Source organism: Epinephelus lanceolatus, chromosome 6 (genome assembly GCF_041903045.1).
Source record: "Epinephelus lanceolatus isolate andai-2023 chromosome 6, ASM4190304v1, whole genome shotgun sequence".
NCBI lineage: Eukaryota > Metazoa > Chordata > Actinopteri > Perciformes > Serranidae > Epinephelus > Epinephelus lanceolatus.
The window spans coordinates 31,564,182-31,577,630 of NC_135739.1; the positions used below are offsets into that span (position 1 = coordinate 31,564,182).

Genomic DNA, 13,449 nt, shown 5'->3' on the forward strand with positions numbered 1-13,449 from the left:
ATAATGTTTTATTCCCCTGATTCACTGATTTGTTCCGCTGCTTTCTCAGTCTCGCCGAGTCAGAGTGGCGAAGTTTAAATGTTGTGTTTACAAACAGCAATCGACAAACCCTGCATAGTATGCCTTTAAATTTTACTGATAAATACAGATGACAATACCGACAAACTATGTTTTTGTCTACTTTGGTCTAGTGTTGGTATCCAGCACAGATAAGCAGCACTATGACACAAAAAACCCAGAAACATTTCCAAAGAAAAAGTCTTTATTTATTTATTTATTTATTTTTTAAAAAGCATACTTCAAGACTGATTAAATAAACCTAAATTTTGAAAATTAATATTGAAATTGAAATGATTCCATGTATATACAACAATAAAGTGGCACCAGCCATTGTTCATTTCCTAAAACTGTTAAAAACTGAAAACACAGTTAGATAGCATTGGTCAACTGTATACTGATACTAGATTGATGACTTCCTGTCAGATATGTTTGCCTTCTCATTAATTTCACCCTGAACATCTGTGCATTATCATTTCTGTCCACAGCTGTCAGCAGCATGAGCTGACTCATTTTCATCCTGACAGTGATGGGTATGAACAGGGCCTGGCTCTTTCACAGCATCCTCCTTAGTCATGTTGACCTCAGCACTCTTCTCTGACAGCTCATTGTCATCAGGTGAAGCAGAAATGTTCTCATTTATGCACCGATTCCTGCTGCTGTCACTGTGTTTATTAATACCATCATCCACATTAACCCCCACACTGTCTGCTGCTTTGTCTTTAATCACCCCCCCTGTCATTAGCTGGGCTTTTGGCACCATCACAGCTCTTACTACATGGGGTACTGTCTTCAGCATTTCCTTCCTGCTCCTCCTCTTCGTCACTACTGTCTATGATCTCTCCCTCCTCTACCTCTTCCTTCCCTCCTTCTCTCTTGGCCCTTTTCATTTGTGGGGGTGCAGTTTCAGGGCTGGTCTCTGGGGTTCCTGTCCAGATGTTGGTTCCCCGCGGGGTGCGAGCTCCTTGTAGGGATGGTGAAACTTGGATCACATCCTGCTTCTCTTGTTCCACCTCTTCTTTCTGGGTTGCAAAACCACTGCAGGCTGATGCAGGTTGAGCTGAAACAATATTCCCCCGTTTATGTATAAAACAGGATGATTAGACACAGCTCTCCCAACAGTAAATTTCTTACATGTTCAAACGTATACACAAGTGATCAGAGCAGCCAGTTGCACAAGGATGGTTAGAGCACGGCTGGGGTCATGCATAAATTGAAATGGTGAAATAGAGAGGGGAACACTACAGACAGTTTGGGAATGATGACGCTATAGTTTGGCTCCGTGCTTGTTTCCAGGATGAGGCAGCGTGCCAAGCAATTAGTTATGCAATAAAGTAGGGTGGACATGTGTGAAAGAAAGGCTGCAGAATAAATGACTGTAAGAACCATAATTGTGAATTATAAGCAATTACGCCTCAACATGATCTCCCCACAGCCTGCTGAATTATGAAACGCATGAACCCATTTTGTGTACACTTTTCCAACGCATTTTCGCCTGCATCCTAAGAAATGGTTATCCAGCTGAGCCTATAATATGAAAGATTAATGTAATTCAGCTTCTCTTCTTTGAGCTGTAAAAAGAGACACAATTAGAAAGCTATGCCTGCCTCACATTAACCATTTATTTTCGTCATGGACCATAACTTATAGAATTTAAAGGCTCCCTAATTTTGTGACCTTATAAAGTTGAGGTAAATTAACATACCGGTGTTTGGCACACATACTTTACTTGAGCAGCCCAGATATTAATGGCAACCCATTTTAGCATTTTTTTGTTTTATTATTATCATTAATTTAATCTGTCTAAGAGAACGCCAGCCACGATAAATTACTTAGTGGACTGAGCTGCATGCAGTGCATTGATTTACTCAGCCCCTCTTTGCCCCTCCTTCTCTCTCAAACACACTGACAATGGACCCGTCTATCTGTACACACTCTGAAGTTCAAGTTAACTCTGAGAAGTTAGTCTACCTATGTTCTTAACTAGGGGTGTCAACAGATAACTGTTAATCATAATATTGTTAACTGGTTCTGCATACTGGTCTAAAGGTTAATTTTGCTACTCTTCAGGTTACTGCACTGTCCACCATTCACATTTGGTGGGAGACAGACAGCTGGCTAGCCGTGTCAAATGCATAAACATAGTGCCCACTGCCCACCCTCTGGTCTCCAATGTTTAGCTTGGCTGCTCTGCACTGCACACCAGCTGGGTTGGGCGGTAGCTAGCTAGCATTGCTGCCCATTTGGCGAATACTACTAGTAACAGCATCCTAACACAGCAGCACTGCTGTGAAAACATTGTGCCCACCCTCCACTCTCCAACCAGGTCACTCCAGTGAGTAAGTGGCTAAATTTTGAGCCGCAGACTACCTTTAGCATTGTTAACTATGTTATCACTGTTAACTCTGTTAGCACTGTTAGCTGTGTCAGCATGGCAAGAAGTGCTTAAATAGTTAACAATGCTAAAGGGGTTTTGCGGCTCAAAATTAAGCCGCTTATTCACCAGGGCTATCTGGGGGAGAGACCCACTACCTGGATGGTCCTAGCAGCAGTAATCAGGAATGAGCTGCACCACAAGCTAACTACCAAAGGGCCTGGCTGGTGCGCATTTCAGAGTGGCTAACCAGCCTTAAGCCTTAAGCCTTAGCTAACCAGTAGGGGCCGAAGGGTGGGGAGTGGGCCCTGTGTTTCTGCCTGGTAACACTGCTAGCTGGCTGTCTGACAACAACGCCAATAGAAAATAAAAAGCAAGACATTTACATCCCAAAACAATAGAGTTTCAACACCTCTACATGGACAGCACTTTGAAACGTGGTGCTGAAGCTCACACTGAGTCAGTGACTGACAGAAAAGGCCTCTTGTATTTCATGTAATTTCATGTGTTTTTTTTCCCTTGGAAATTAACCAGTTAGTTACTAATTAATGGGTGTTGGGCTATCGAAAGTTAAATTAACTGACATGCCTACACTTAACACAACACTATAAAAGCAGTACCCTGTATTCACCTGCTAGCACACTGGAGACCTGTCAGTAAATCTTTACGTTACTTTTGTAACCCAGGCTCTATAAGACACTGCATCCCATATTCATGAAAGTACTTACTCCATCACAACACCCATGTGACTGGCAGTTGTGATGTATCCAACTTTATATATGGTCAACACTGTGTCACTTGTTATTCTAATACCTTTTTTTGCTTCAGAAGCCATGCTGTAGCTTAATTGTCCTTTGAAAGCTTTGCTAACTAGCTAGAATAGGCTGGTTTGGCTATACCTAACAAACTAACAGTGAGAGGTGCCTGAGGTTGCCTCACTGATAACACTTTGAGGGGCACGTCCCATAGAGAGAGACTGTATAGAGTGCTGTGACAGAGAACTCTGAGTAATTGTGTTTTGATTTGGGTTACTGGGGCTAAAGATTTGTTTACATTTTGTTCACTTATTACCTAACCCCCTTTTCCCTCTGCAGAACACCTACAAAATGGTACTTTCATTTGGAATAGTGACATTAAAAAGGTCATTTAATAATCTGACCCAAACAAAAAAATACAATAAAAATGCTGGCTCTGGGTCAATAAGGCCACAAAGAAAGACTCTCCTTTGACTGGCTGAATGTGGTTCAGAACAAAACACTGACTGGCTGCATGGTTGGAGCCTGCTGGACCCTCCTGGACCCTCAACATCACTTTATCCTTACTGGATGTGCTGCTGCACAGTGTCCGATTGCCCTTTATCACTTCCTGCCCAGCTTCCAAAGCCATGGCATTTGCAATTATCAGGATGTTTCTATGGCTAACATTATAACATTATAGCTAAACAGTGTGATACCAGAGGCCTTATCACTGAAAACACACACACTGGGACTCAGGCTAAAATTACCTCATTCGTCATTCAGCCCGTCTGATCTGACAGCATAATGATACTGGGTTAGTGTGGTCTTTTGTGACCATACTAACCCTACTGAGATAAACACAGTTTGACCACACAGTGCACATCTGAGCAAGAGCAAACCGCTGTATGCTTTTTCATGATATGCAGTCATACTTTGTCACGACTCTTGTTGGCCTTAAACATCCGCCACTGGGAGTAGACTGACAAACAGGTGAGAAAAGCCACACAGGCTTGATCTCCTGTTTTCTCATCTTCTGTCATTTCACAACTCCTGAGGTCACTGTTTAACAGTAAGCCATGTTTGATCCTCTTTCTGGCCACAGACACTGTTGAGGTTAGGTTGGTGTGTGTGATGCTGTGCAGAACACCCTCATTTCCGTTGGGGTAGCATGTTGCCATAGTGAAAAATAAGGGAGCAGGGAGTCTCAAAGTCTCAGCTGGAGAAACCAGGACATGATACAATGCGGCTGGAATTGGGGAAGTGGAGAGAGGTTGGTGTTTTGGGGCTACGTGGGGTTTTGACTCATGTCATATGTCCACCCTTTTGTTTAGTTACAGTAAACATGGGTAAATAAAGAGACATGAGGCTGAAAATGGTGGGTGAAGAAATATTTTTTTCAAAGCAATAGAATGAGAGTAGAATGGACATTGAACTGTTTGCCGTGGCCATTTTACTAGTACAAAAGAAAATGGCGATTGTTGTTAGTTGTTACTGTGACATCACCCAACAGTGGGGTCATAAAGTGTGTCACACTCACTGGTTTGAGAACTCTGTTTTGGCCTATTCTTATACTTGTTTTCCAGCAACAAAAGAAACATAACAGTTGCTTATTCGAAAACGTACTACTCCACTGCTTGTTTGGTCATTACTGCTAAACCTCACCTCAGTGAGTCTGTCAGTTACTGCAAGTCAGTATACATGGAAATTAGCCCAGTTGCAATGGCAACAGTACACATAATAATGGCTGCTGCTCTGACCATACTGCTACCTTGATATGTATGGGAATGTCAGCTCTACTCTCATTCCATTTTTATGATTTTTTTTTTCTCTGCTGATAAGCATTCGCGTGTTAGTATTGATACAGGCATTAGCTTAAAGCCATGACAGTTAAAGCTAAATAAGGGTGTTTTTTTTTTTTTTACCTGGTCCTTTCGGTGGATACTCCTTCCAATGATCTCTGAGTACAACATGCAGCACAGGATATTCAATCAGCGTTTTGTAGCTGAGATTGTCCCTTAAGGTCTTGCAGATGTCCAACTCATGGTACCTATTTCAGATCAAATTAAGGCACAAAAACACAAAGGCATGATTACAAGGCAACTCAGTTACAGCATGCTGGGTAAATTATGTGACATTAGGCTCACTGTAGGTAATTTCATGTTTGCTAAGTAGTAACAAACACAGAGCAAAGATGGCCACTGTTGTTGAAACTCTTTAACTGGCAACTGTAGCTCTTTATATCCAGCCGCCTGTGGCACGCTGACGGCTGAGGATCTTTAGGGGATTGATAGAGATTTGAGTCATGGCTTGGCACACTGAGGCACACCTGCTTGGTGTTCATCTCAAGAGATGGAAACTGACTTTACCAAGAATCAACAACAGCTCTCAAATGAAGAGGGTCTCTTTCCCCTCCTTTAGCTCTGTGTGCGATGACATCAGTCTAGTCTTGTCTCTAAGTAGTCCTGTCATGCATTAGGGATGGTCATAAATCACTGGACTAAATAGTTAACTGGATTCTTGGGAGACATGGCTTGCCTCTGCACTCAACCGATTCAGAACCATCCAGCTTAGGCTGTCATCACCAAAATACGAGGCATCATATATTATGGATATATACAGTAACTGGCACCATCTCCACCAACTGTCAGACTCATGCCAGACTGAGGATTGTTGCCATTGTTTGTTTTGCTAAAAGCACAAGCAGACTGAGAGCCGCCCAGGTAGACACCCTCTCCCAAAGCCAATCAAAGCACTCTACTATAATGTGACATTTACAGGTCTTTACTGATGGGCCAGCTTCCAAGAAACACTCCCTCCTGGAAGAGTTTCTCTTTGGAGGGCTAAAGATCATTTCACACAATCCCACAAATAAACAGCAAAATGTGTTGGCACTTTGTGCAGGACGGGATAAAGGAAAGAAGAGATAGCCTGTGGGTCTCAAAACAGGATTTTCATGCTGCAAAGGTTGCAGGGTATTTCTGGCACATCTCCACTTCAGAGAAGTAGAAATAGCGTGTGTAAAGATGGATTCTAGGGTAGAAAAAAAAGGTACCAACACTGGGGTCAAAGGTTAGGCATTGAAACCAGTCTGAGAAGCTGGTATGTGGAAAGTAACTCAACAAAGCAGGGCTGCATCCATTTGCAATGTGCATACCAGACTAATACTGTTTCCATTTCATTTGTTTTTATGTCTAACTTGTAATAAATTAATGTTCCCGGATGTTTTTTATTTCTGTGGATACACAAACTAAACGAAAACATAAGTGTTTGTAAACAACACTGAAAAAGGAGTAGATGGCAAAGCAGATTGCGGCTCCCTGTGGTGTCGATGCGATTGTTAAAAGTTCTGGCCATTTCTAGAAACACGGCTGGATGGCTCAGCCAAGAACACGCAGACATCTGGTCTCTATATAGTGTTCTAGTGAATGAACAGAACAGAGGGCAACACTGATGTTCTGTTCACGGAGGTTCTTATTGTTTTCCCCTCCACCGCTGAGACCCATTAGCACGGATATTAGATTGGCGAGGTGTACGGAAAGAAACTTCAAATATTTTGATTTTAAATAGACATCATTTTGATAACAATACTAATGCTAAAAACTGGGATTAAGCTTGTGCAAAAAATAAATGACCGTGGCAGCCTGCTAGTTGATACCAGCAATGTTTTGGGAAACTGACTCTTGTTTGGGTTCATGTTGTTTTTGGATGCTCTTCCAGGCTTCCAGGATTGCGTGGTAATGTTTTTAGGTCAGCCTTTTTTTGTTATTGTTGTTGCCAATACTATGTCCTCAGTGCTCCTTATGCAATGACAGACTACGGCCTCATTTAAACACTCTGTGAATGCATATCTCAGACCTTCCCAAGGTGCATATAGTGCGTACGCCAGTGTGCACAGTTTGGACAACAAAACAGTGAAATAGAGCAAAATGTTCCAATGACATTGCAAGCCATTATGAGCGCCAACAATGTGACTGTTGCTTTGATCAAAAAGTCATCAACACTATCCATAGCAAAGACCTTTTTGAATATATTGTAGGCACATGCTTATGCATTTTGCACACACCTTTGTGCCTTTGGATTGATGATGATATATTTCATGTGTACAAATGAGCACACCACAAGGCCTCTAAGGAGAAACCGTGCGAGGCATTATCCCTATTTGACAGATTAGCGCTTTTGACGTCACTATGACGGCATATTTTTCGCCTTGCCTTTGAGTGTAGGCATTCAGAACCCATATACAAACTCTTCCCTTCAGACTTGGTGTGAAGACAAAATGATTGTACCAGTTAGTTTCAAGCATATCACAGCCTGTAATACTGAAGTACAGCAGAGGCAGATGGGAAAGTCAATAAATAAGGATGAGCAACAGGTATAAGTATCACCACAATCCAACTCAGAAACTCAACGATTACGCAATATAATCTGCTTGCTATTTTAGTAACAATACCCCAAACCAAGCCAGCATTGCAGGAGACCTGAGGAAGCATCTGCAGCACAGAAACAAACTTGAACATCGCTTTAGGGCAAACTGAGGGAGAGCAGACCAACAGGCTCAGGAGGGCTAAGGAGAGGGTTTGCCACAAATATGTGAGAGAAAACACTACTTGGACAGGACAGTAACATCACTGTTGGGTCCACAACAGTGGTTTAGAAAAAAACTGAATGCAAACACAGAGGTTTCCTTTCTTGGCTGCATATGTAAAAACAGCATCTCTACTTCTGGCACATCAACAGGCTAGCTGAGAGGAAAAGAAGAGGTAAGGGAAAGAAGGAAAGCCCATCCTCTTGATCTAAGGAACGGGATGAATAAAAAAATAAACATGAAAAAAATAACACAAACAAACATCCAGACGGGTGTGAATGGTTCCCTTGATGCATCGTCTGTCTCCTTTCCAGTAAGAGAATGTTGACTGGTTACACAGCTATGTTTAGTTTAGCACAAGAGCTCCTTTATTGGAGTGGGTTGATATTCCAGTACACATTCAACAACAAAAACATGCAGTCATAGCCTTTGTGTTAGACTTGGCAAACGACCTCTAGGTAGCCATGACTACTGCTGTCCATTACTTCATAACACTAATAATAAGTTTCAAAATTAGGGGCTTTCTTCTAAGACTGTATTATCAAAAATGTGGAGGCCACTTTGTGGTTGCAATGCTATTATGTTCTTCGGGACCCCTAAAATGGGATGTGACCTCTGTCTGTAGGGGCCTCTGTTACTATTAGAGCTCCTGTATGTGGCTATGGTCCTGTTATGTAAGATAATTCCCCCCTGGACAAGCATCCTAACTGTGCCCTAATTCCATTCATCTATCCTCAATATAATGTCGACAATAAACACTTACTATGAACTGAATTCAGACCTAACTGTCCTTCATTATAAAACCCCATATTCTGAGCTATGCAGGAATGACAAGGGTTACTGAGAGAGAAAGTGGGATAGTTAGAGGGAGATTTATGCCACTGTGTTACTCAATATTCCAGACTTGACAAGACACAGTCAAAACATTCTTTCTCCACAGTCTGACAGACGACGGTAACCATGTCGGGCTAATAGCCGTTGGGAGTCATTAATAAAATAGCTCTCCGGAAACTGGCAACATTGTTACATGGATGATGACAAACGTCATGACTCATTTATTAAAAGTTTCTCCGGAAATGTCTCTACCTTGACGTGACTTTTTTATGTGATACTACCAATCACTCTCACAATGAGTGGCTGAAAAGAGCACATGAGGCGGCTACTGTGAATTTGGAGAGATGCCAGTCTTAAGGCAAAGGCTGATTTCGTGGTCCTATTTTAAAACAGGATTTCGACAGCCCTTGTCCCAGTGGACAAAATGTTTTGATTTTATTTAAAAAAAACCTGTGCTTGTTTGTTTACAAGACACATGCCTTCATCACTCCACACTGCTTCTCCTCACGATGGCTAGAAGTCAGTAAAAACTTGTACTGTTTGTGCAGTTGATTTGCAAAACAGCTTGTTTATGTTATAAAAATGAAATATAATTTCTCGTGGAAGCACGATGGCAGATGCCGATTGCATGTTTGTCATCCTGGGGGGAGAGAACATGATGATTCCAGTCTAGGATGACAATAAAAACATTTCCTGTGTAGGTAAATACACGTGACCTTGCATTAGCCTACTGGTAAATCGACTCAGTCTTTCTATTTTGATGCTATTTTGAAACAACTTCAAAAATTCTAATTGCGCTCTACATCCTTATAATAGGTTTAAAATGAAAAGGTGGTCTTAGAGCTGTGATTTGCTTTGGGATGAAAGAAACTTCGGTATACTCCTAATGAAGGTGCAGCACTGTGCAACTTCTTCCTGTAACACAGCAGGCAATGATTGTCACAAGAAGGGTATCACTAAGCTTCCTTTTATTACACTATAGTATGCATTACACGTGTTATTTAGCACTGGGTTGCTCCCACGAGCACTGAGACATGTGCACAAATCATAAAACATCTGCAGAGTTGTGTCCTGTTACTCACACAGGCACGCATATGTACCATAGCTGCCGCAGCGGGGTAACTCTTCACGTGTGTGAGAATGTGGATAAATCCGCGGGTTTATCAGGCTTTCACAACCCCTGCGCTGTGGCTCAGACTTATGTAACATATGTTTAGCATCTACCCTTTTTGAGGAGAAATTTTGCCTATTCGGCACACCCAAATGGAAAATATTATTACAGAAAAACTGTAAGGCCAAAATGCATGTATGAGACTTCATTTGAAAAGCAACATGTTCTTGTTTCTAAAAATTGTGCTTGTTTTTCATGTAGCTAAAGGACAACCTGACCTACATCAGTTCAAACTTGGCTTTAAAGTCTTTTTTTCTCCCTTGTCTATGATAACTCATTTCTGAATAGTAATAACTAGGACATGCTTTATGCCAGACTACACAAATCAGCTTTTATACCTTCTACGGCTTGTCAACCACACTGGAATACAGTTCCAGACCATCAGGCCAAATCTTATGGGAGCTGTGGAGTATTTAATTTGTGACGTCACTAGTGTCCCTGAACCTCTCTAAACATCTTAAAGGGCCATATTGTGCCAATTACTTTGACTCACCTCTGTAACACTGGAAAACATACTGAGACATATTGAAGTCTATTGATGACAATTCTCATTCAGTTATTTTCCCTAACTGCTTATCCTGTTAGGGGTCACAGGTGGGCTGGAGCCTATCCCAGCTGACATTGAGCGAGAGGTGAGGTACACCCTGGACAGGTCACCAGACTATCACAGGGCTGACACATAGAGACAAACAACCATTCATGTCCACACATGTTGGGGTCACCAATTAACCTAACCTGCATGTCTTTGGACTGTGGGAGGAAGTGCAGTACCTCGAGAAAACCCACTCTGACATGGGGAGAACATGCAACCTCCACACAGAGGGGCTCCCCCACCCAGGAACCCTCTTGCTGTGAGGTGACAATACTAACCTCTGCACCACCATGCAGCCTCATTGATGGCCGCCCTTGTTGGTGGTACAAAGTCCCTCCAACAAGCAGGGGCTCCACACTGTGGCATGTTGATATAGCTCCGTTCCAATGCAACCCAACTGCGCCTTATACCGCTTGAAAAGGAAACTGATTGGCTATAATTGTTCATGACGACTTATTAATAGCCACTAACAGCCTGTTCTGCAATGGCCAAAAGACACGACGGAGCCCAGTGGCGTTCCAGACTGGCGGTGACATGGGTGAACTCAGGAAACAGGGAAACTTGAGGTAACTATGAAAACAAGCATACCAACAACAGGGTGCAGGAAGACGAGAAAGCATTATTTCTGTCGGTAGTAATGCAGTTTTTGTTTGAAAGACATAGTAAGCAGACTGTGAGCAATGGACTTCACAAGACAATGTTCCTATTTTGGATTAATTTTATGAAAACTGTTTTGATCGGTGGACCCTTACGGACTAAAATAATCGATTACCATGCTAGTAAATCTGACTGAATTATACTTTGGTGCTTATGGTTTCCGTAAAATTAAATTACAATAAAATTTTGGAGAATCTAACAATCTTACCATACAGTATGTAGCACGTCCATATTGAAAAGTTTTAACATTTATATTTGGATGCGCGATGGTAAGCCATTTAGAAACAGCTTTAGCTGGTCACTGACTGGCAGGTGGGTGCAAAAAGGATAAGGTGGAGCAAAGATGTGCCTTGTTTGCGTGTGGTGTGCAAGAATGTCTGCATCCATAAATGTGAAGCTAATACCATACAAGCAGAATTTAAACATGGACAAAGTGCAACTATGGCAGGATGCAGGCACTTATCAATCACAGAATTTTTTAAAACTCACAGCCTGGTAATGCCTATAGCCATGGTGGTGGCTACTTAGTAACTTGATATCATAAATAATACTTTTACGTATGTGCATGATTAGGGCTCATTTGTTTTATGTAGGACTGTCCTGATTTGAAACATAAATCAGCAAATGTATTGATTTTCTCCTGATTTTAATTTCCACTATATATTAGCAAAAGCATATTCTGAGCTGTCTTCACAATCTAGTTAAGGTTAGCTTGTCCTTTTTAAGAATCCTGTGTGTTCTGGGTGACAATCTAAAAAGCTTTCTAGCCTAATATGCCTTTTATATTATTAACCTGTGATTATGCAGCATTATAAACTACTTTGTAGTGACGGTCATTATGAAGGTGACACTGTGCGGTATCAGAGATAATGACACATTTAAAAGTGCTCAAAATTTCATTAAATCCATGTAAGGGCAAAAGGTGGCAGCCTGACAACTCATACTAAATCTTAGCTCGCGTGTCACATCTCAGCACTCGTCTGTCAGTAAAACCTTTCTATATGCTGCCATAAAATATAATTTATCTGCTTAGAAGGTGTGTGCAGCCCAGCCCACTGGGCAAAACAAAAGGAGCATGTGTATGTTACAAGGAGGAGGGATGGGAGGGGAGGTTTCGTGACGTTTCATGCTGGCCAGGGGGGTAATGATTATGATCATCATTCACTCCATGACTAAGAGGAAATGGAGGACAGCCAAAGAATCCGAAAGTAGGCGAGGCAAATGGGTGTTATCAACACCATCCCCTGACCCCCATTAAAAAAAGACAGATGGGGCAGGAAGAGAGAGCACACAGGACAAAAAACTGTGAACACAGAAAGTGAAGTGAGAGAGATTAAAGGAAAGCAATGATGGGAGATTTAGATAAAAGTAGTTTCTAGATCAATGACATTTCTCAATGTTGGAATCAAAGTCAAAAGGGGAGGAGAAAAACATCCTAAGGCCTCCCTGCCAAGAGTCTGTGTAGCTTTGCAGGAATTTACGAGTCAGTGATGTCATGTTCATAAACAAATTATTTTGATTTTAACACGCTGAATAAATCAGTCATGACTGGCAAGTCCAATTGAACGGTCAGCACGGTCACACAGACCAGATGCCTGAGTAATGACAGGATTCTGACACACCATTTTATTTTACACTCAAAACTCAGCCACACATCTGAAATGAATATTAACTCTGTATCTTATCTATAAAGTATGTCTTTGTCTGTAATAAGTTTTCATTTTCCTACTTTTCATTTATCTGCTGCATTACCTCCACTTGTTTGGTTGTATGCATTTTTTGTTGGCATTTCTATAGCTGCATTGCAACAATATTCTTAAACTGTGTGAGCTAAAGCCTGACATATGTGACCATACATCCATCCGCTTATCCGAGGCCGGATCGCAGGGACAGCAGGCCAAGCAAAGCACCCCAGACGTCGCTCTCCCCAGGAATGCTTTCCAACTCTTACTGGGGGACCCCAAGGTGTTCCCAGGCCAGATGAGATATGTAATCCCTCCAGTGTGTTCTGGAGGGATTGCGACATGGGCCTCCTACCAGTGGGACATTCTTGAAACACCTCCAGTGGGAGGCGCCCACGAGGCATCCTGATCAGATGCCCAAACAACCTAAACTGACCCCTATCGATGCGAAGAAGCAGCAGATCTACTCTGACCTCCCTCTGGATATCCAAGCTTCTAACCCTATCTCTAAGGCTTCCAGAGATGCAATTCTGAGGTCCCCCGGATTCCCCCCCCCCCCCCGGCTGCGCCTCAAGATCCTGTACAAATAAATCTTAGTCACAATTCTTTAATAACCAAATAAATTCATGGGATTCTTGTAAAAGTGTATCATGTTGAAAAACAAATATTGGCTGATATATCACATTATTTAAAATTCTACATTATCAACATTCGACTCAAAAGTACGTACCAGTCAAGCTGCAGTGTGTAGGGTTGGATA

The 13,449-nt window shown here is 42.0% G+C and overlaps 1 protein-coding gene across 1 annotated transcript in view; it reads right to left on the reverse strand.

The window, feature by feature from the left end:
- Positions 1–244: 244 nt before the first annotated feature.
- znhit6 (zinc finger HIT-type containing 6) overlaps positions 245–13,449 on the reverse strand; it is a 37,203-nt gene continuing 23,998 nt past the window's right edge. Inside the window, 3 exon segments of the mRNA XM_033620799.2 lie at positions 245–793; positions 795–1,117; positions 5,091–5,215. Of these exon segments, the coding sequence (XP_033476690.2) occupies positions 530–793; positions 795–1,117; positions 5,091–5,215 (712 nt within the window). The 3' untranslated portion in view covers positions 245–529.